This window comes from Python bivittatus, unplaced genomic scaffold (genome assembly GCF_059951505.1).
Source record: "Python bivittatus isolate LINGU-HERP-01145 unplaced genomic scaffold, Pbiv_v1 ctg000480_np1212, whole genome shotgun sequence".
Classification (NCBI taxonomy): Eukaryota; Metazoa; Chordata; class Lepidosauria; order Squamata; family Pythonidae; genus Python; species Python bivittatus.
In genome coordinates, this window is record NW_028277075.1 from 82,528,875 (window position 1) to 82,551,762 (window position 22,888).

The 22,888-nt window shown below is 37.8% G+C and overlaps 1 protein-coding gene across 6 annotated transcripts in view; it reads right to left on the reverse strand.

Moving 5' to 3' along the window:
• The window catches only part of HSPBAP1 (HSPB1 associated protein 1), a 62,356-nt gene that overhangs the window by 17,728 nt on the left and 21,740 nt on the right, over positions 1-22,888 (reverse strand). For 4 of the 6 annotated variants that reach the window (XM_025172518.2, XM_007437183.4, XM_025172517.2 and 1 more), the window contains exons 2-4: positions 16,493-16,672; positions 7,745-7,929; positions 627-763 (exon numbers count right to left, since the gene is read on the reverse strand). In XM_025172518.2, the coding sequence (XP_025028286.2) occupies positions 627-763; positions 7,745-7,929; positions 16,493-16,672 (502 nt within the window). Of the gene's footprint in view, positions 1-626; positions 764-7,744; positions 7,930-16,492; positions 16,673-19,220; positions 19,292-22,888 lie in introns of all 6 variants that reach the window. The other 2 variants (XM_007437185.4, XM_025172516.2) reach the window with 1 other exon arrangement.

Genomic DNA, 22,888 nt, shown 5'->3' on the forward strand with positions numbered 1-22,888 from the left:
GACAAGTCAGCAGCAACTTTTGGAGGGGCTTCTGGGGAGTGCTGGAGTCTCAGGTTGTGTAACCCCTGAGACGAAAAGAAGCCAAGGAAAAAGGAATGATCACAACGAAAAAAGAAAGTTTGTTAGGTTGTGTCCCAATTTTAAATATTCAACTCTGCTTGTTACTGGCTGGTAGCCTATTTACACAGTCAGTGTTAACTTTTAATGCATGGAGCCCCTGTGAATGGAGCACTCATGCCAAGATTCGGTGTGACCTAGACAGGAGGGAAGAATAGAAAAACGCAGTAGCATTATTCCCATTCGTTAGTATATACTTAATGTGTAAGTTGTTCTTCAGAAAAGGAGCATCTCTATATATGTGTGAAAACAAGGGACTGTACACACAATAAGCATAACTACTTGTTCCAGAATTAGTAAGAATGTATATGAATATTAACTATCGAGATTTAATTAACACTGATACCAATTTTCTCATTTAAAAATATTTCTCTTTCTTAATGATGAGGCTAGGCCCTTTGCAACATTAAAAAGCCCTGAAAATTAGAACAGTTTAAAAGTAAAAACAAAAAAATCAGGGACCCCTCCAGCAGAGTGATAAATAGGGCAACCGTCTTATTTCTTCTTACCTGCCTTGCACTTGCAACACTAAGTTGCATCCGTAGGAGTCCAAATGACACGGTGTGTTTGCTCCTGTGGAGCCAATCCACAGAGTGCTCTCCCTTCCATTTCTTCCAGGAAATCCAAAGTCAGACCATCTAACGTCCTATTGCAAAAATAATACAGTAAAACCTTGATTTTACAGATTCCCATTTAGCAGACTTCAGATGCAATGGACAAAATTTTGACTTGGACATCACCCAATGCACATCCTAAGGCAATCCAGACAATTGACATAATTAACATCATTTGTGGTGCTTCTGTTGAAACATTATAATGCATGTTTGACTATTCTAATGTCATTGTTCTTGGGCATCTGTGGGGGGGGGTGTCAAAATGTGCAAGATGGTAGGTGTGCTGGCACAATCTAAGTCCTCATCCTTTTTGTACATATGTGATGTCAACATCCCTATAAAAGGAGTGGGATTTGGGTCATGATGTCACATATGCCATCCTGCTGTTTTTACCTCCTCCCTCTTCAGGTGCTGCTGACTGTGGTTCATTTGGAAAAGTTCTTAGAAGATGGACTAAGAACTCCCCAGGCAGATACCGTGTGACAGGAGCGGGTGCTTGCAGCCCACTGTAATTGGGTACCCTTGGAGGAAAGGTTCTGCCACTGGGTTTTTAAAATTCTCTCTTCTTCCACTTTGTAACATATCAGCATACATCTATTGATAAATATACAGCAAATCTGAGAAATATTATTCTACAATGCTGTTTGTTTGGGAGAATGAATAGTGGCATATGTCCAGAGTCTCCTGAAATTAATTTTGAAAAATGAAAGGAAACCAATAAGCAAAATGTCATTCCAATTTAATGAGTGTATCAACACCAATTTCTTTGATGATGAGAACAACATTAATGCCATTTATTCTAGTTAGCTCCCTGGTTGTGGTTTACTTTTAGCTGTATACAAATCAACAACATCTTCCTAACTTTCTCTTGATTTCTCTTTGGAGGGTTGTCAAGTATGATGGCTTGGACATGGCATAAGCATGAGGACAGGCCCAGAAATGCAAAGGAACCAGCAAACCAAAGCCACCTGATGACCCTGGAGAGAGAGAGGAGACAGATAACAGAAACCTGGCTGCTGCCTTTCCTTTGGTGTGAAGGGAGGCAGCGTATGGGCACAAGAAGCGCTACTGTTGATGGTACATGGTGTTCAGATCTGTAATTAGGACAGTTAGAGTCCCATTAGTAGAGAAGAATGTAGAAGTGCTGGGATAACTATAGTAAGGTCATCCTATAGTATTATCAGATGTTACATTCCAGCTGCAAAGGTCACAGTATGGTTTCCATTGCTCTCTTTATTATTCCTATGTTACATTTTGGTTAGTTTGGTGCTCTTTTACATTCTTTTGACTGGGAGCCCAGTGGTCACTGTACTTGTGCATGGCAATAAAAGTGACTTTGTTGCATCTATCTCCAAATGCTTTGGTTCCTTACTTAAGTGGGCAACACTTTCTTGAAAGAAATTATTTTCTATGCAATAATACAGAATATATCAGCTTTCTTCACCCTAGTGCCTTCCAAAAAGGTAGAACAAAAACACCCAGAATTCTCAAGTGACATGACTAAAGGCTAAATTCTGGGAATTGTGATCTAGCTTCTCAGGAGATAGAAGCTATGGAATACAAATGAGGTGAACAATGTCAAGATCCTGTATTTTTGTTTATGTATATATATATATATGTAGGTATTTTTACACCACCTGAGCTTCTGCTGAGCAGAGCTCCACTCACAGATACTCCCACCAGTGAAGGAGAGAAGCAACTTTTAATGTTACATCTTTCCCCTTCCAGTCTCATGTCCCATGAAATCTGTTTTGGAGGTCTGAAAAATCTTGAAATGCAGGAAGTTTAAGGTCATCTTGATTCTTCTTCTCCTATTAGTTATGCCACTGAGCAAAAGACCTCTTTCTGCTCCTGGACACCCAGTTAGAATCAAAGCCAATAAAAACAAATATAAAAAAGGCAACCATAAAATAATTACATATACTTTTGCAAATTGAACTGGAATAATTTGGAAGTGCTGTCAAATAACCTTCAACTTGGTTATTTACCTTGGGTAAATAATTATTGATGAATTTGAATTCAAAATATAATAGGATTGGGAGTAAGTTGGCTGTAAACCAGTGTCACTATAGGAGTCATTCAATTACAATGGAAAAAACTATAAATGTGAGCCAACCCTGTGGCTTTTGAAAGGGACCTGTTTGAAGTGTCATCCATCACCGTATTCCACATTTATTTAGGATGAGTTTGTATATATCTATTTGTTTTAGTGGATCTTGCCACATTTTTACTTCTCTCTTGCAGCTGCTATAATTAATCTATAGGGCAGGAGAGTCAAGGCCAAATTGCCTAAAACAAGAATTTACAATTTGTTTTAAAAGACTGCTGATGAACTGCCCATTTGTTGAAACAGAACAACTGGGTCACTTGTGTGTTACACATTTATATATAAAATATATTTAAAACATTTTTAAAAACAATTAATATTGTCCCCTTCTCCCCAGGACCATGCACACAAATATGTCCATACAGTTGTCTTAAATAAAATCAGACTGGACTGCTGGACCCATCCCAGTACTATCAACATCACCTGGTAGCTGGTCTCTGAGCATGTTTTTCCAAATCTACTGGCTGAACAGTTAAATTAGATGTACCCAATTGCCTTGGAGCCAACACATTTTTTCCCCTCTACTGAGTTCTTTTGTGCAGGACCCAATGATATACATCTACACTTTTGGGTCAGGATATTTCTATTGGATGCTGCCAATCAAGAAAGAAATGTGCATATAGTTCCCTCTACAACTTCTTGTTGTTTGGGGGAAAAGGGACGGCATATACAGTATATTTCCATCTTCTACTATGTTCATTTTATATGGTCTCCACAACGTCTGCCAATTGAACAATTAATTGTATTCATTTGATAGATTTATAGCCTGCCTTTCTTCAGGAGCTCAAGATAACATACATGGCACTCCCTTCTGTAATTTTCCACACAATAACAACTCTGTGAGGTAGGTTGACCTGACAGAGAGAAAGTGATTGACCCAAAGGCACTCAATGAATTTCATGGTTGAGGTGAACCTGAACCTGGGTGTCCCATCGTAGTCCTGCATCTTAACCACCAGATTACACTAGCTCTTTCAATACACCGCAACTCTCAGGAAGTGTGCAGCAGATATAACAATAGATAATACCGGGACTTTGATGTATTCTGCTTTTTGCAGAGTTGCCAGAGCATTTTGATCTGTTCAAGACCTCATTTACTTCTCCCCCTCCCCCTCCCCAAAAGAATGAATTGAAGGTGGAAGAAGGAAGACTGTTCTTTCATGAAATGGTGAGACTTTGCAGCAGGGTACACTTGTGGTCTTTGGTTTCCTGTCTGGAGAACAAAATGGCCTCTGAAAATAAGACTTGTTTCTTCAGAGAATGGTCCAGAATCCACAAATACTTTTCCCTCCACAGCTTGACCTTTTAATACTGCCTCAGGCTTCATTGTAAATTTGATGAAATCTAGAGAGCTTCTCCTATATGAAGCACTATATCAACATATGCATGGCATATGACATATAAAACCCCACTGTTCCTCCTAAATTCATTCTTTTAGCTTTCTTCCTCCAGCTTCAGGGATAAACATTTGCAACATTTAATGTATCCCAATTCTCTATAAGGCAGTTTTAACTTCTTGTAAGGGTTTTTCTATTTTTCTGAGACTCCATACTGGAGAATCATGCAGGTGAACGTTAAGCTGCCCACTAATGAGGTAACAGCAGGGTATTACTTGATCTACAAGAAAGAAATACAAAAGCCTAATGCAAACATTTGTCAGAAGTTTCAAGAAATCTCAAAGGAAAAATTGCTCTTCCAGCTTTCTACAGCCATAAAATTTTAAATCCAATACAACTATTTCAGTGATAAAGTTAAGGGTAATAACCATCTCCACACTTTAATCTCACACCTAACTGGTTTCTGCATTCTGTTGAAACTTAAGAAGAAGGAGAGAGAACATAATCAATATTAGATTAAAAAAGAGCCCCCTTAAAATGCTGCAGCCTCAATAAATATCTGACAGATTATGGGCAAAATAGTTTTTACCCAATGAACTGAAAAGGAATTGGTGAGTATTGAAATCCTGACACAATGAGCTGCATTCTCTTTTCTTTTCTTTTCTTACAATAAAAAAGATCCACAGCTGAAACAAATGCAGTTTGTAAGTATCCCAACCATAACAGATGGCACATTACTTCTGAATTACATTTATTTTGCTTGCTACTTACAACAAAGCTAATATACCCATATGTCACTTTAAGAGCTCTCATTTCTATTTAAGCTGTATATATTTATCTTGCCTTTGATTTATCGGTCAGAAGTCTGTAATGTAATATCAAGTTAACAACAAAAACAACAGCAAAAATTCTGGATGACATGAGATATTGTTTGCCCATTAAAATAATAGAATCATTACCTTAAGCCACACAACTGTAAATGATAAACAATGCAATCTAAGTTTCAAACAACTTCTAAATGGCTTAATTAATCATGATGAATAAAAAAAGGTAACTGGCCTTCTTGTACCCTTCAAGTCACCTTAGAAAAATACATAAATAAAAGCTGGATGAAAAGCAGCAGATCACCATGGAAATTTAGAAAATACAAATTATCAATGGAAGCAAGTTTCTTGGCTACTGAAACAACATTGATAATGCTCAGTATCAGATTTTTAAAAAGACATCTTCATGCTGTGACCAAATCAGATTACAATAGACAGTCAGGCATTTTTAAAGCATGTATTTGCTACATGTGAGAAAAGGGAAGGGGGGTGTCTCCATTGGTTTCACTCCTGTTGCCATTCTGTCTGTCTCACATTTGTGCCATTAATATCTAGCTACGTTATCTTCCATTGCCCTCTTTCTGGTTGCCTTTGAATTTCCCAAGCATCAGAGTCTTCTCCAGTGACTCTTGCCTTCTCATTATACATTCAAAATAAACTTCAGTTTCATTAGTGCTTCCAGTGAGAAGTCTAGGTTTACTTCATCTATTTTTTCTTGCAGATTAAGGCAGGGTTCCTCAACCTTAACAACTTTAAGATGAGTGGACTTCAACTCCCAGAATTCCCCAGCCAGCATGGCTGGCTGGGGATTTCTGGGAGTTGAAGTCCACCTATCTTAAAGTTGCTGAGGTTGAGGAACCTTGGTCTAAAGTATTCTCAACTATTTTCTCCAGCCACCCAACAAAGGCTCATAATTTTTCTTCATCCTTTTTGATGATTCAGCTTTCACAGTCATATGTTACAAGTGGAAAACCACAGCCTTGTTTGTTGCCAGTGTGATGTCTCTTCACTTTTAATATTTTGCCTAGATCTGTCATAGCCTTTCTCCCAAGCAGCAGAAGTTGTCTTTATTTCATGGCTATAGTCACCATTCCTGTGCATTTTTGAGCTTAGAAGACAATGTCTGTTACTATTTCAACTTCTTTTCTGCATATCTGCATTGGGTTGGTATTGCCTGTTGACAAAATTTGTCATTTTTAAAAAAATAATGAGCAGCATGGGGAGCTCATCTTCCAGAACCATGCTGACATGAAACTCTTTGTTATTGTCCATTTGGTTTCCTTGGTGGAATACTGAAGTGGATTGCCGTTTTCGTCTCCAGTAGATTGTATTTATACTGGTTCCTCTTCTATGACTGACTGCTTATTTTGGGTGACTTTTGGGTAGTGTACACTCCTGATAGTATATATCACTAGCATGCATAAGCTCCTTCATCACTAACGGATAATGAGATATCTGTCTCTGTCTGTTCCTCTGGTTGAGTATCCGTTGAGCATAGTCTGATTTTTCAGTTCTTTAAATGTATTTATTGAAAGCCTTTCCATCTCACCTTCCTATAAGCTATAATGCTTCTTACCACTTACTCAGGGATAGGTAACATGTAGTCCAGCAGCTACTCTTGGATTACAGTTCCCATTACAGCTCCCCACAGTTCTGTTGACTATGGCCCAAAAGAGATTGAGGGCCATGTGTTGTGTATTCTTTATTCACACAGTGTTTCATTGAACATATAGTGTTCAACATATATAATGTTTCATTTATAGGTATAATGTTTAATTGAATAGCTAAGGTGTTTCATATTAAATGGATCAGTAATCTTTATAATAGCCCAATAAGATAAGCCAGTGTTGTTACCCTATAGCTTGGATGAGGGAGAACAAAGTATGAAAACAAAGCTATACCATAAGTCTATTTAGCATATATTTGTGAGATTTAAACAATACAGTGCTTAACTCATAGCTAGTATGGAAGAGTAGGCTGAAATCTGATAAAGCTGGACATTCATTGAGTGACCTTGACTTAATTATTGCCTTTCAGCCTAATAATCCTCACAGGGCTGTTCTGATACTGCATACAATTTTGTAAGCAATATTGTAAGAAGAGGCCATTATAGCTAACTGAATTGGACTCAGAAGAAGGGAATAATTACTACTGATTAGGGAAGATAAGTGCTACAAGGAATGTGTGAAGGAAGTGAGTGTGTCTAGCCTGGAGAAGACTAGTCGGATGTGATAGTCCTCTTCAAGTGTACTTGAAGGGCTTTATACAGAAGGTGGCAGAAGGTAGACTAGATCTAATGAGATTGAGTTACAGAAGGATACCTTCTGGAATTCCAGAAAACTGGATACCAGGAGGAATTCTTGATGGTAAGAATAGTTTGACAATAAAATACATTATTTAGAATGATGGGAGCCTCTTCCTCAATGAAGACCTCCAGGCCAAGACTAGATAGCCATTTGCTGGGAAAGCTTTGTCCTCAGATTTCCATATTTGAGCAGAAGGTTGGACTGTGGCCTATATGGATCCTTCCAACCCTGTGATTCTATGAAAATAGAATGATAAAGCTCATATATACTGTGCTTGAGTCCTTGGAAAGAAAACTAGCAATGAAATTAAATATTAAAAAAACCTTCCACACCACACTAATTTTCAGTATACCAGAAAAATATTCTATAATAATCAGGATTTCCTGAATCACCCCATCATTTTGATGAGAAAAATGAAGGACAAAGGAAGATAAATGTACCTGAAAATGCTCTGGCTTGTCTTCAAATAGCCTAGCAATGTACTTATAGTCAGCATACATCCAGTATTTACACAAATCATAACTACTGAATGGTCCAGAAGGGCAAGGTTGTTGTCTTCCACTCCAGGCCAGAAAATCATCAAGCGTAGCCTCTGCGTACATACAGTCAGTTTCAAAGAGAGGAGCTGTAGCAATATCAGAAGAGACAACATTACATGCACATTAAACACAACACCAATAATAAAAGACAGATATGAAGCAAAGCACTTTAGGAGAGAAAGCAATAACTTCTCTCTCAGCTCAGGATGCTGGTTAAATGCAATATAAAATCAGAAATGAAATTACAGCAGTTTAGATGTCTCAGCTGAAAATGCAGCACATATGACAACGCTCATGCGTAACTCTTTACTGCTGGGAGCCTTTCTTGTACCTAAGTCCTTTGACGAGGATTTGCATTTGCCTGTACATTACATCTAGCTCTTTCTATAAGTGTTTACCCCCTTTTGGAGTTTCTGAATTTTTCATAACGTTGCCACTGAATCTCATCAGGGCTTCATGTGGATCCTGCTGATATATAAAGGGAAACTAGATGAACAAACAACACCAAAACCTGCTGCTTGTTTTATGTATTTCATAAACAGTCACTGAAAATGCGGAGTGCCAGTGTGGAAAGGGACCTGTCCTCTTAGATTTACTAACTGGTTACACCACCTGTAGCTGTGAGAATAGGAACCCAATCTTCCAGTAATTGCACATTTGTTTCCAGGTTCCAGACAAATTTGGGTTTAGATTTTTGTGCATGATCAATGAATGTGTCCCGGGCCACCATCATTTAAGTCTACTGCTCCTAATGTATAGGACTGGTGGCACTTCAGAAACACAGTGCTTTTTCAACTCTCTTGAAAACCTCTGGGCAAGATTCAAAGAAGTGCTTAGGCATGCCTAGTGAGGACCTTCTCCTTTTAACCCTAGATCCCATGACTTGTTCTCAGCTGCTTTTCTCTTCATTTGCCATACTGAGATGCTGATTTCCTAGTTGTGAGGATCTTTGGATATGGGCCTCTGTTAAAATCCCTTAAATGTCTCCTTCCCAGCCAAGTAGCTTAGGTTTTAGTCCATAGAAACACAAGGATGCTGCCTTCTACTAAGTCAGCCTCTGATCCATCTTGGCCAGTATTGTTGGCATGGATTAGCAGCAGCCTTCCAGGATTTCAGGCCAGAGTTTTTTGAGCCTTACTTGCATATCAGAGGGACTGAATTATGTTTTTATTTCTTGCATTTATATAATGCCTGAATTAGAGATCTTTTGCACTCAAACTGCCTGTTCTATTTTCCTGAGAAAGGAAAATGAAATAAAAAGCTGGAGGATCAGCAGGACCGTGATTTAACCTCATATGAATGAGATAATGCATCTATTTTATACAATGACATTTTTTAAACCAAGGGTCTAGAGTTCAGTTTGGATTACAAGCAGCAGGTTCCTCATTCCCCAGAAATATTTCTCTTTCCTCCTGCTGTAGTCATCAGCAAAAAAATATATTGTTCAGCTCACAAGTGGGGATATTTACTACGTCAGGATTTTAACAGGTGTTGAATCTGTATGTTGTCGAACCAGTCAGTATCCCAGCATTTGGGGACTTAACTACGTACTGTAAATAAATAGCTAGATATTCTTCTGCCTCTTCTCCTAGACAATGTTGAACAGCTATACATATATAGTCTGGGACTCAGCCTATGTTGTTCCAAATAAATATTTTAAATGCCTTTTCCTAGACTGTTTAGATGAAAATTCAGTGGGTTATTGCCACAACTAAACAAGCAATCATTCCCCCGATAAATGTATAAGTACCGCTACATTTTTTTTTTTACCATTTTATCCGATAAAAATAGATTTAATTGTTCATCTGGGAAAGAGCTTTACTCTCAGAAATATATTTTTAAAGAAAAGTAAGGCCAAACAGATGTAGATGATACTACAGTGTATTTAATTCTCTGAGAACCTGAGATGTTAACAACACCTTATTTGATAACTTATAGTATGTCTATTCCCCCAAGTCCTGCTGTGCTGGCTCATCATGGTGGTGATGGGGGTGTTCCTGGGAGGGATGAGCAAAGAATGCTGGAGCAAACCAAGAGTATGTAATCCCAGCAGGGTCACCCAAGGCATGAAGGTCTTCCCAGCTGCCCAGCTAAAGCAAGCAGGCACCTACAGTATACTGGGCAGCAGGTTATAGGAAGATGCCAGAGGCAGGTGATTACTTTAGTGACAATGGCAAAGGCATCATTTTATAGTGTGTGGGAGAAGGCAATGGTAAACCACTCCTGTATTTTTACCAAGAAAACCACATGGATAGAAAATATAAAATGATTGACGATATAGTGTCGGATGATGGGCCCCTCAGGTGGGATGGCACTCAACATGCTAATGAGGAAGAGCTGAGGGTCTTTTGAAGTACTAATGGTGTTTATGACATGGCTAGATTAAAGCCTTGGGACATCTAGTTGCTGATGTTGCCATATAGGAAAAGAAAATCCAAAGCTGCAAAGATAGAATTACAGTAGGAATGTGGAACATAAGAAGCATGAACACGGGAAAGCTCAACACAGTGAAAGATGAAATGATACAACTACAAATTGACATCTTAGGCATCAACGAATTGAGATGGACTGGGATCAGACACTTTCAGTCAGAAGATCACACCATTTATTACTCAGGACATGGAAAAATAAAGAAGAAATGGTGTTGCTTTTATAGTTAGGAAGAGTATAGAAAAAACAGTACTTAGCTACAATACAATCAATGATCAAATAATATTGATTAGACTTTGTAGACAAACCTTTAATATGGCAATCATTCAAGTTTATGCTCCAACTACCGATGCAGAAGAAAAGGAGGTTGATGACTTCTTTGATCAAGTTCAATTTGAAATTGAAAGAGCACGCGAGCAAAATATGCTGCTTGTGATTGGAGATTGGAATGTCAAAGTTGGAAGCATGAAAGAGGAAAATGTAGGTGGATTGTATGGCTTAGGAAACTGAAATGAAGCAGAAGACTGACTTATCAATTTCTGCCACTCCAATGATTTCTTCATAGCTAACACTTTCTTCAAACAACCAAAATGACACCTCTATTCATGGACATCACTAGATGGAGTATATAGAATCAAATTGACTATATTATTGCTAAAAGGAGGTGGAGGAGCTCAATTATAGCATCAAACACATGGCCAGGTACCAATAGAAGAGAATATATGTAGCTCAGGGTTGAAATGTCCTTGGAGTTCTTGGGGTTATCTGAGCTTGGTTGTTTTCTTTCAGCTGTTTTGTTACCCATCTAGGTAACATCTTCAGTGCTAGAAGGGAGTGGGGTTTGCTCTCTGTTTATATACAGTAACTTGTCCTGTCAGTGGTTGGTCGGAGTTGTTTTTTCCTTGGCAGTTCCCAGATCAGGCTGTTGTTTACTGCTTGTTTGTCTGAGTTGGTAGTTTCTTGATTAAGGTATTGACTGCATGGACACCAACTAGCAGTCAGAAGACATGATGAAAACTCCTTAATCTCACAACACATGGACAGATTTAACCATAATTTCAACTGGGAAACTGTCAGCATCTTAGACCGATCTAAATCCAAAAACTCAAGGGAATTCCTGAAAGCTTGGTATTCAGACAAGTCAGTCATCAACAGGCACACAGAGATAAACAACATTTACACACTATTCAAAAGAGACAATAAAAAGGAAACAAAAAGACCAGAACACCTCCTTGCCAGCAATCAACACCCAGATAAGCAGGGATTAACACCGAGATTAACACAGTTAATCAAGCAGTAAGCAATATCCTAATCAAGGAACTACCAACTCAGAGCATAGTGAAAAAATGGGACTAAAATTAAATATAAAGAAGACCAAACTAATGACAACAGGTAGAACAACTAGCCTTAGAATTGACAATGAAGATATTGAAGTGGTGGATAGCTTTTGCCTTTTAGGATCAACCATCAACAGTAAAGGAACAAGCAGTCCAGAAATATGCCACAGACTAGCACTTGACAGAGCAGCCATGAAGGCTTTGGAAAGGATATTGAAATGCCTTGATGTGTCTATACCTACAAAGATCAGAATCGTGCAAGCCATGGTATTCCCTATGACGCTCTATGGAAGCAAATGTTGGACTTTGAAGAAGCAGGATAGGAAGAGCGATGACTCCTTTGACTGTCGGTGTTGAAAAGATTCCTGAGAATACTATGGACAGCCAAGGAAACAAACCAATGGATCATCGAACAAATCAACTCAGAGTTCTCACTTGAGGCACAAATGACCAGGCTCAAGTTATCCTACTTCAGACACATTATGTGAACACCCAGCTCTCTGGAGAAGGTGCTACTTTTTACTGCTGGGAAAGGTGGAAGGAAAGAGAAGAAGAAGAAGATGACCAGCAGCAAGATGGATGGACTTAATTACAGTGGTGATGAGTGCACTATTGGGAGACTTGAAAGAACAGGTTAGGGATTGATTGTCATGGAGAAAATCTATCTATGTGGTCGCTAGGAGTCAAAAATAATTTGATGGCACATAATCAATCAATTAATAGTAAATCATTAAAAAAAACTAACTATAGATTTCTATGGGATGGTTTTCTGAGATCAGCCAAAATATTGTTGTAAAGATAACGGGATGAATCCTTTCCCATGAGAAAGAAAATCCTGACAATTCCACCAGGGCATGAACAGCATATTTGAGTCCACTAGCATCCATCTTTCTGTGAACAAAAATCTGTACAAAACTAGATGGGCTTTTGGTCTCCTCCGGGAAGATTTCCTTTCTGTTCTTATTTCCTTTGAAGCTTAAAGACAAAACATATTTTAAAAGCTGGCAAGACATTTTTCAACATTTCTGCATATAATAAAGGTGAGTATTAACATCTGTTTGCTATTTTTCAAAATCCCTTTTCTTACAATTACTCTCAACCTACTGGCATTCTTTCATCTCATATGATTACCTTTAATTCCTGCCATAGAAAATCAGTTAATAGAACCAAGGTGACAAGGATCTTTCTATACAAAATGTCATCAATGCCAAGGGCAGTTTCAATGATGGGGCACAAAACTCTTTCAAAAATATTAGTCGCCTATATTAGAGCTGGTGGATTGGATTCAGTATGTCTCTTCTTTGAACTATAAAGAATACTGAGGGCCACTGAAGATTCCTGATGGACAGAGAAGGTGAGCAATTTGAGTCAATTCCTCCTACTTCCTACAGCCCCCAATGCAATCAGCCATATTGCTCTGGAGTCTCCCCCAATTCTTGAGCTGATTTCAAGGAAATATAGTGAGTGACAGTGATTTAGAAAAATGGACAAGAATTGTTTCCCCCACTTCATAAAGTGGGAATGTATATAAGTACATAGAACTGTACTTATTGGAACAATAGTCTGAATCTTTAGTGCCTTATTAGAAAGGTCAAGGAACAGAGAAAGCAGGTGGCTTGATTGTTATTGTTGACTTCCCACCAATCTCAAAAAGCTAAGCAGGGTCAGACCTGATTAATACTTGGCAGGGAAACTACTAAGAAAATTAGGATTGTAGCCTAGCTTGGAAATTAAAAAAATATCTTGGAAGAAGGCAATGGCTAATCACTTCAATGCTGTTGGCAATATAATATAGGGATGTGTCTGTAAGACATCAAGCTTGACTTGAAGGAGACTCTACTGCTTTACTTTATTTTTATTGTATAGTAAAGCTTATAACAGAACTCTTCCTATATGCAATGGAATGTCTAACAGACCTTGGGAACACAGAGAATGAAACAGGACTGTTATAGGAGGGAGGAAGACCATTACAGAAAAATTTCCTTAATCCATGGGAATGGGAAAGCATGAGAAAAAGACCTAGTAACTCCACCTTAATTCTGCTAGGTATAAGTTGATCTGGAGACTTGCTTTGGCAGGCTTTCAAGATTTTGTTATGCTACCCTACTTGCAATAAAGAGCATCCCAGAAATCTGAGTACTTCGTATTTCCTGAGTGTGCCAATCTCTGCAGAATTGACAATATTGTAAGTGGAATGCAAATCTATTATTATACAAACAATTAAGACTCTAGATAAAATTGCCTAATTTTATGCACAGTGGATACCAAAGGGGTTGGATGAGCTAATCTTATTTTTGGCTTTGCACAATTATACACAGTTCTGCATTATCTGAAATGCAGAAATGTGAAGAGAGTTAGGAAGTATACTAGCAACTCAATATTTGTATAAACTGAACCTCTTCCTCACCCCCAAAATTCCCCATATAAGGAAAAAATGGATGCAGTATTTTTGTTTCCATGATACTGCATTGATCCTTGTGGCTAATCAGAGACTTCCATTTCTCATTAGATCTAGTCCTTCAACCAAAAAACATAATGCACAGTATTATACACTGGCCAAAACCATTGTTGCTGGGGAAACCAAATTGCAGGAGAATGCATGAATGGCAGAATAATTATTAACTCTTCATTTGACTCATCATGTACAGCTGCTTAAATATAGATGCCTTTCATTCTTACAAGCAAGGCAATGCTCAGAGTGTATTTATTTCTTATTGCTCTGACTGCATGGGAATTGCTGCTATGACATTCTCAACCATTTGTTCTGATTTCCTTCAGGCAAAAGAACAAAACCCCTAAATCATATTTATTTTAAAAGTATGCACTTACAATTTCCCCTGAACTTTGGGCTCCTTTCCAAATGCAAAATGTAATAGATATTTTTTTTAAAAAAAATGCAGTTAATCTGCAGTTTCTGGTAGAGTACAGAAATGAGACCAACCATGTGCTGCTTCTGATATGAGAGCAGATTATATGAGAAATAATAAACAAACAAACAAACAAAGCATTGTTTGCCTTATCCATCTGCTCCGAAACAGTGGCGGCAAAATCTGAGCCAAGCAAGATCCAAAGTTCACTCCAGTGCCTCTCAAAAAATATACACCAAAGACAGACAATTTGGTGCTGTCTAGATGTTTTGGGATTCATATCTTATCAGCTTAGCCAGCATAGCCAATGGTAAGGAACTGTATGTGTAGGTTCAAAACATTTCTAGTACACTTGATTGCCTGAATTTGGTATACAATCTGCACATCTGGGCTATCCTCAATTTCCTGCAAATTCCTGAAAGAACTATTAAATCTCTTACTTGTATATTTTATGTGTATAATTCTGGTTATTACTGATGTAGTCAAAAGATTGTATAGCTTGTTCTGTGACCCTCTGAACAGAGAGTTTGAGAGAATTTATCTCTGACTCAGCAAGAAATACAAAATTATTCATTCATTGTGAATTATCCATGATAAATAATTAAGTTATCAATTAAGTATGGTTGCCCAGTGATAATGGAATAAGTAAAATAAAAAGAAGTAATCCTGAAAACCTCCACTCGTTAAAAAAAAAATCTGAATGATAAAAAGCAATAGTTTAGTCATAACTTTCATGCTTTGCATCAGGTCATGCATTTGTCTAGGATAACTCTCTCAGTTACTTGTTCCTTTTAAATGTCAAAAGATGGGGAGTAGTCTACAAAAAGACCTTAATGTATTTTACCATAACATAATATCTTACCTCTGGAATTGAGTGTTCCATATCCTAATGCTGCCTTTCAACTAATGTTGCTACCAATTTTACTGTAGATAGACAACTACAAAGCTGAAAGTGTGGTATTTAGAAAAACAAGCAAATAAGAGAAGAATAAAACCATCTGCCATCTATGATATTTCAGAGCGAACCTACAGTATAAGTGATCACTTTTATTTTTCTTAGTAGAACATTTTGCTCAGCATCTTTCATCAAAGGCTTCTAGAGACCTTTACATTAATAAATTTCACATAAATACTGGAAAACAACATTTTCATTGGAATATGAGAATCAGTATTGGTGCTTAATCACAGCTCCTTGGATCCCAAACATTTCTGAAATTCAAGATAAAATTGCTTAAGCAAGATTGGCCGTTGTGTGTTCTCCCAATACCAATTGTACTTGTGTATCAACACACAGCTCAGAACAGTACACACAGTACAGAAGTTTCTGAGAATGTGAATATGATCCCTTCTTAATATATATTCTATTTACTATGGACAATAATTTACAACTAAAGCACTAATGGGAGTTTTCAACAACAAAAGTTATATTCTTTACTCAAAGGTACTTCCTTTCACTCCTTTATGTTCAATATATTTATACATAGTTATTTTACAGTATGTTCTACTGAATCCACAATATTTTGTAGTGTACTTTGTTCACTGTAAACAAATATGCTGTACAGTACTATCAATTGTAGTATAGTGTGAGCAGTATCAAACATTATGTCAGTGGGCTTCCATTCATGCAAGTAAACTTCCTCCCATCCCCTACTCCAGAATCTGATTGTTAGGATTCCTCCAGACATTTGGAGTAGATATGGAGGTGGAAGGCTCAAGGAGAATTTGTTATTTCAGGAATGCTGGCTGGTGGATGGATATCAGTGGATATTCAATTTAATTTAATTTAATTTAATTTAATTTAATTTAATTTAATTTAATTTAATTTAATTTAATTTAATTTAATTTTACACTTGGAGGGCACTTAGTTGCTAATCCTTCTCACAACGGACATGTTCTTTGTTATTTTAGAATGGATAATAGTACCATGAGCTATCTTGTAGCATTTTCCATGTATTTTAAGACAATATAACTGAAATACCTGTATGGGGAGAAATGAGAAAGAAGGTTGTACTTGCCTGTGTCCTTTCTTCCTATTCTAAAAAGTATTTTCTTTCCAGCCAATAGACCAGCCAGATGTGTAACATTCCAATGAAGTACCGGCCAATCGAAAGTCATGTTGTGGAAGACTGCTGGTTTTTGAAGAGTCATCACAATTCCTTTAGCTTCTTCTGGTGTAAACGGTTTGACCTGTTCACCTGCAAATGAAAAGAGATTCATATCAATGAGTTATCATATGAGAACAGTTGCAGCATCAAAATATAAATGACCAAAGACATCTTTTCCCTACCCCATGTACTTCAAATGTTTTGCTTCATCAAATTTTGATGCCATCCTAACGGGATCATTTTTAATGCTAAATAAGAATTCAACAATTATTTTCTAATGTGTAGCATGGCATCGTAATTTAGAATTAATCTAAAATTAATATCAAATCCCTAACTGACAAATGTTTAAAGGAAATGTAGTGGGGAAAAAACAGCTTTTTCCAAATGCTGATACACACACACGCACACACACACACACATAAATAAATAAATAAATGGCAATCTTCCCCAATCTGATTATGGTGGACAATAATTCCCCCTAACTATTGGGCATTCACTGGGGACTGTGGGATTTGTAGTCCGATATTCTTGGAGGCCAACTTGGAAAAAGCTGATATAAAGTGTTGCCATGAGATGGCTGAGTATGCTGATGCAATCAATTTTATGTAATTAAATATTTTCCGCAGTGCAAAGAAGTGTCAAGGCTTTTTAAAAAAAACACTTCAGTTTAAAAAAAAAAGACTAAACAAGAAGTGTGCCTCCCCAAGGACTATGCTAATCCTAGATTTCAGTTTATTCCTGAGATTTATATGCCTCATTGAAACTGTCATCCTGAAATGTTTGGGAGCCTTGAATAAACCCTGCACTTTTATAAAAATTGCCCTAAAGGGACATGTTAAATGAAGGATATTTTTTCACACAAATGTAACAGTCCTACAGAATAAAAGAAAGCAGGTTATATCTAGAAATTATAAAAAGCCTTCCCAATATTGAATCATTATCTCAACAGCTATATAATTAAAAGAGTTTTTGAAAAGATGAAGAAAATTTATTTGGTTCATTCAAAGTTACTTAAAATCACAGAACTCTCAGAAAGTTGGATCAAGGAATACAGTCTCCTCTCTTATCCTGCTTTCATAATGCTATAACCTGTAAACGATTCGCTGAAGATACTTCTATCCCACTTTTCAGTTTAAAAAAATTGAGTGGTTCTCAGATTTTGAAAATCAGTAGCAATAATAAGCAGCAAAACTTAGTGAACAGTAGAACAGTTTAAAATAACCAGAACACTGATGATTGCTTAAAAACAGTTATATGCTATGCAGATGGAACCATCTTTTGCTGATACTTCATTAAATGGCAATTCAAACAGGAAATCATTTATTTATGTACTTACTTACAATAAGCAAGATTCCCCTAGCAACTTAGAGAAGCAATTTAAAACCATAAAAAGAAGTAAAGCACAAAACAATAACTTTAAATAGAATAAAGCCATCTCCAACATAAAAACAAAGGCAGCAAGAACAATACTGGGATTGGGAAAAGATAACCATAAGTCTTATAAAAAGTTGGTACTGTGCCATCTATTATTTTATCAAAATTTTGTTAAGCACAATATTCCATAAAGTAGCTTCCTCTAAGCTGATTTCCTTCAGATGTGCTAGACATCATCTTTGTAATTTCCAGCCATGCTGTCTGGGAATTATGGTAATTGGTGCAACACAGTTTGGAAGGTCTGGCATAGTTTACTGGACAATCTATGTTAAGTTTTCATGAAATCACCTGTCCATTCAAATTAGATTTCAGTGCTTCTGCTGAAGAATTTCATAAACCCTCAGTATTCTTCTGAAGAAGTTTTTAAAAGTATTGAAACTATTGTCTTTACCAGAGCAAGGAGGAAATCATCAGAACCAGGGATCTACACTCTTAAACGAGCACATGATTAACCTGTGGAATTCATTGCCACAATATGTTGCAATGGTGATTCCACTGGACAACTTTAAAGGCGGATTAAATAAATTCATGGGACACCTGTCTGTCAAAGGCTATTGGTCTTAAAGACTCAATGCACCTCCTAACTGGGAGCAACATGCCTCCAAACACCATCTGTAAAAGAACAATGGTGGAACCATGTCTCTGTCACCTGCTAACAAGTACCTCAAAGACATCTGGTTGACCACGCTGAGAAACAAAATGCTGGATCATGACCTCATCCAGCAGAAATGTTCATACGCCGTATACTGCTGAAGGAATGCTACAAACTCTTCTGCGAACTAACAGTTGTGCCTTGTGCTTTGTGAATGATTGAGAGCCAGTTTGGTCTAGTAGTTAAAGTGCTGGGCTAGAAACCAGGAGACTGTGAGTTTTAGTCCTGGCTTAGGCATGAAAGCCGGCTGGGTGACTTTGGGCCAGTCCCTCCCTCTCAGCCCAACCCACCTCACAGGGTAGTTGTGGGGAAAGTAGGAGGGAGTATTAGGTATATTCCCTGCCTTTTTTAAAAAAAAGATGGGATAAAAAACTAATAATAACAATAACAACAACGATAACAACAACCCACAAGGATTTCTTGCATTGTCATCTTTTACTTTGGTTTTGCACATCAACTTTCATTTCTGTGATGGTTCGCAAGCAGCAAACTTGATGGTTTGATATTCATAAAACTGAAAAGGTATGAATGAGACTTAGCTCTTAACCTCACCCTCTGCTCCATGTCCAAAGCAGTGAGGGCTTCACAGGAGCTGTATTCTCTGCCACATGTTGTTTTTCATCCTTGCAAAAGGAGATTTGTCAGTTAGTAAGCAATAAGCTGAATGCATAGAAAGCAAGATTAAACAGAGGAACATGTCCAGTGGTGAGCAACAACTGCAGACGCAGCTACAACTCCTGTCAGGCTGGCTTTCTGAATAGATTAACTGGCTGCTATTGGGCATACCATTGTGGTGACCCTCAACCTGAGATTAAGAGAAAGATGTCTGTGTGTGTGTGCGCGTGCGCGAGCGTGTGTGTGTGTGTTTAAATATTTCATGATAATGAAAGAGAACAAGTTTCTAGGACATTTTTAAAAATGACAAAGTCTGGCATTTTGTTTCTGACATATTAGATTCTAAGTCCCATTTTACTTATTAGAATTCTAACATGCTTCCTGACACCCAATTATTTTATGGTAATAAAGCACAGAGGTAGCCTTCCATGATCCGGCAGCTGTTCTAGCACTCTCTCCCAGTGAAATACAATAATTCCTAGTTAAACTGTGCTTAATCGCTGCACAGCTGTCCTTTCGCTCATTTTGGTTTTGTAGACTTTTCTACAAAGGTTTGTCATGTGCAATACATCTGGACTGAAATTCTAGGTCTCTGGAAAGGGGTCCTAGGGACCATAAAACAGCATGGATCTTCTGCCACAGAAAGAGATGTCCATGAGCAGAAAGCCTCTTTCTTGCTGGCACAAAAAAAATCAACAATACTCTGCTTGCTGTTCACATCACTACTGGTAGAAAGGAGGCACACCAGAAACCAGGTCTTCTTTTTGGCAGATGCCAAGCCCTCCCCATTCCTCCAGTGCACTACCAGAATGGGAGATAAAAGTGGGAATGCTGATTGTCAAGCAGGAATAGATATTTCAATCAGAATGACACCAGATTTATTCTATAATGCAACCCCTAGTGCAATTATCCTCAAAGCTGTTATCAGCCACTATAAATGCAGCCCACTGCAGCAGATAATAACAAACCACGGTGCCTCTTCCTGCTCTAATACCCCTCCAGGAAGTGAAGATAGCCAGTCTTCTGATTTTGAGGTGGAAACAGAACCTAGTCAGTGTCTAGTGGACATGGAGAACCCATAACCACTCCTGGCAGCTGCCATAGTGGGTCCTTATAGAAGTCTGGGATGCCACATTACTCTGAATTGGATTCAATATTGGATTATTCTTTTTCCTTTTAAAACTTTGAGCATCCCCTCTCCTTTTTTTCTTCCCAAATTAACAATTAAACTGATAAATGCTAATTTTGTATTATTTTGAGAGGTTCGTGGGATACTGCCCAGGCAACAAGTCTTCTCATTGGTGGCCTCCAGTTTATGGTACACACTTTCCCTAGAAATGTGGCTTGCCCCTACTCTTACTCCACTACACGTATTACAAAAAGAACACAAAGTAGCACTGTTCCAGTGGACATTTGAGTTTTAGGTTAAGTGATTGGCACTTCTGGTATACTTGTTTTTTTAACTGTTGATTCCTATCATTTATATATGCCCTTAACCCCCCCGCCCCTTTTTAACTTTGTTCGCCAAAACAGGTCATAAATACAAGAATTGGTCACAAAGTTACTTTTTCATCACTGATGTAACTGTGAATGGTCACTAAATGAGGCAGTCACTAAAGGAGGACTACCTGTATTGTGAAAATAAAGAAATAATAAGCAAAATGCGCTATTTATTACATGGTATCCAGAAAGAATGATTGCAATCTAACTGTCAATGTCAACCTCTGCCTAAAAAGCAGAATTCTCCTGATTGCCCAGAACCAAAGTCATTGCAGCACTTCACCAACTGAATGGGATCCCAACTGATCTGGGATTAAGCTTTTCTTTTTGCCCTCTTCCCTTTAGATTTCTTTGAAGCTTAGCCTGGCAACCCGATACGGTACTGTAAGTACAAGCTAATTTCATCCTGTCAGCATGATCAGGGAAGCATTTTCAAGGGCAGGTCATTCAACTATGGTACATTACTCATCCTTTTCAGGGAGCTGCAAGCATAAGCAAAGCATTTCATGCACATTCATCAGATCAAGAGCTTTCATCTTTCTGAGCTACTGCTTTGTTAGTCCAGGAAAATCTTCAAAAGTACACTAGGCTGGCAGCTGGAATACTTTTCTTTCTGTCCAGATGCCATCCTACACCTGCCCTGCCAGAATGAATGAATCCAGCAGGATTTGGGATCTGCTGGATCTTTACCACCGATCTTGCTTTCTCCCCTTTGTATTGCTCCGTGGCCATATTGGTAAGTAAATTTAAACCTTTCTTAGCCAAATAATTTGTAAAACAAATGGATATAAAGATACTGAATCAGTTGCTTCCGTTAGCCACCCTACTTTCCCTTTATGAAGGAGCCAGGTGTAACAATCTGAAGTCAGTATGGACAGTTGCTAACGTGGATCATCCCATTATTAGAATGGGACTTAAACATATACAGCTGCAGTTATCTTTCAAGAAACAGTCTGGGAAGATGGGAAATTTTACAACATTGTTAGGTGATTAGAAGGAAAAAAAGCTTTGTCACCTGCAAACTTTCCCATCTGTTTTCACTTTGCTTTGATGATGTTAAATAATTTTAGTTAGAAATATTTGAACAGGACGTTTGTGGTACAGTGTACATCATAGTAAATGAGAAAATTAATTTATCTGTTCTTCTCCAAATGTTAGGCAGTTTATTGTCTCTTTGCTCTTAACATATTTCTTTGTTCTTAGTTATCTGCATTTATTTAGGCCAATTTATTATTTAATGACAAAATAATGGTTGGGGGGAGGGGGGACAGGTGGCCAAAGGGGGTATCAGATTGAGGAAAGAAGCAAGATTGTGTGGACACCCCTGAAATACAGATATAAGAAAAGAAACACTAAAATAAGTTAAATATATTTCATGTTTCTATTGTCTTCCATCCATGGAATTGAAATAAAATCAGACATAACCATTTTCTTGGTGTGTTATACATATTTTTAAGACAGAGGGCTATATTTGCTGGATCATATGAAGAAAAACAATGACTGTGAGCTTTTCCTCACCAACTGACAACTGCTAAGACAGTAGGAGAGGAAATCTGTGTTCCTTACAAAATAATCTGTCTAGAAAAAAAGGATTATATCTCAGCTCTAGAAAAGACAACATCTTGTTTGCACAATCAGGAAACAGGCCAATTGCCAAGGTAATTATTCTGGAGTTACTCTTAGCCATTTTACCTCCATCTTCAATAAGGGATGGAAAGGGAAACAGAGAAGAAAGAAAGATGGGATGGAAGAAAGAAATAAAGTTCAGGACTAGCCAGGGGAACATCACCTGGTGTTTTAAGAAAAAAACATACAAACAGGCATGGAGAAAACAAGGAAGCTGAGCATAACTGGGTCACTGGCTGAACAGGTTTTTTGTTGGCTTGTTTTGTTTCATTTGGAGAGCACCTTTGGTCCACACTGTTCTCTCCATGCCTCTTTTCTTTAGCCCTGCCTTCAAACAAACAATATTTCACTTCCATTTCTTATCTTTCATTCAGTTGTGTCATTTCTCTCTCTCTTCTTTTCTCTCTCTCTGTCAAAAGTGGTGGAAGTGATAGAGTTATGGAGTTTGCCATCTGCTTTTTTCTCAAGCTGCTGCCACA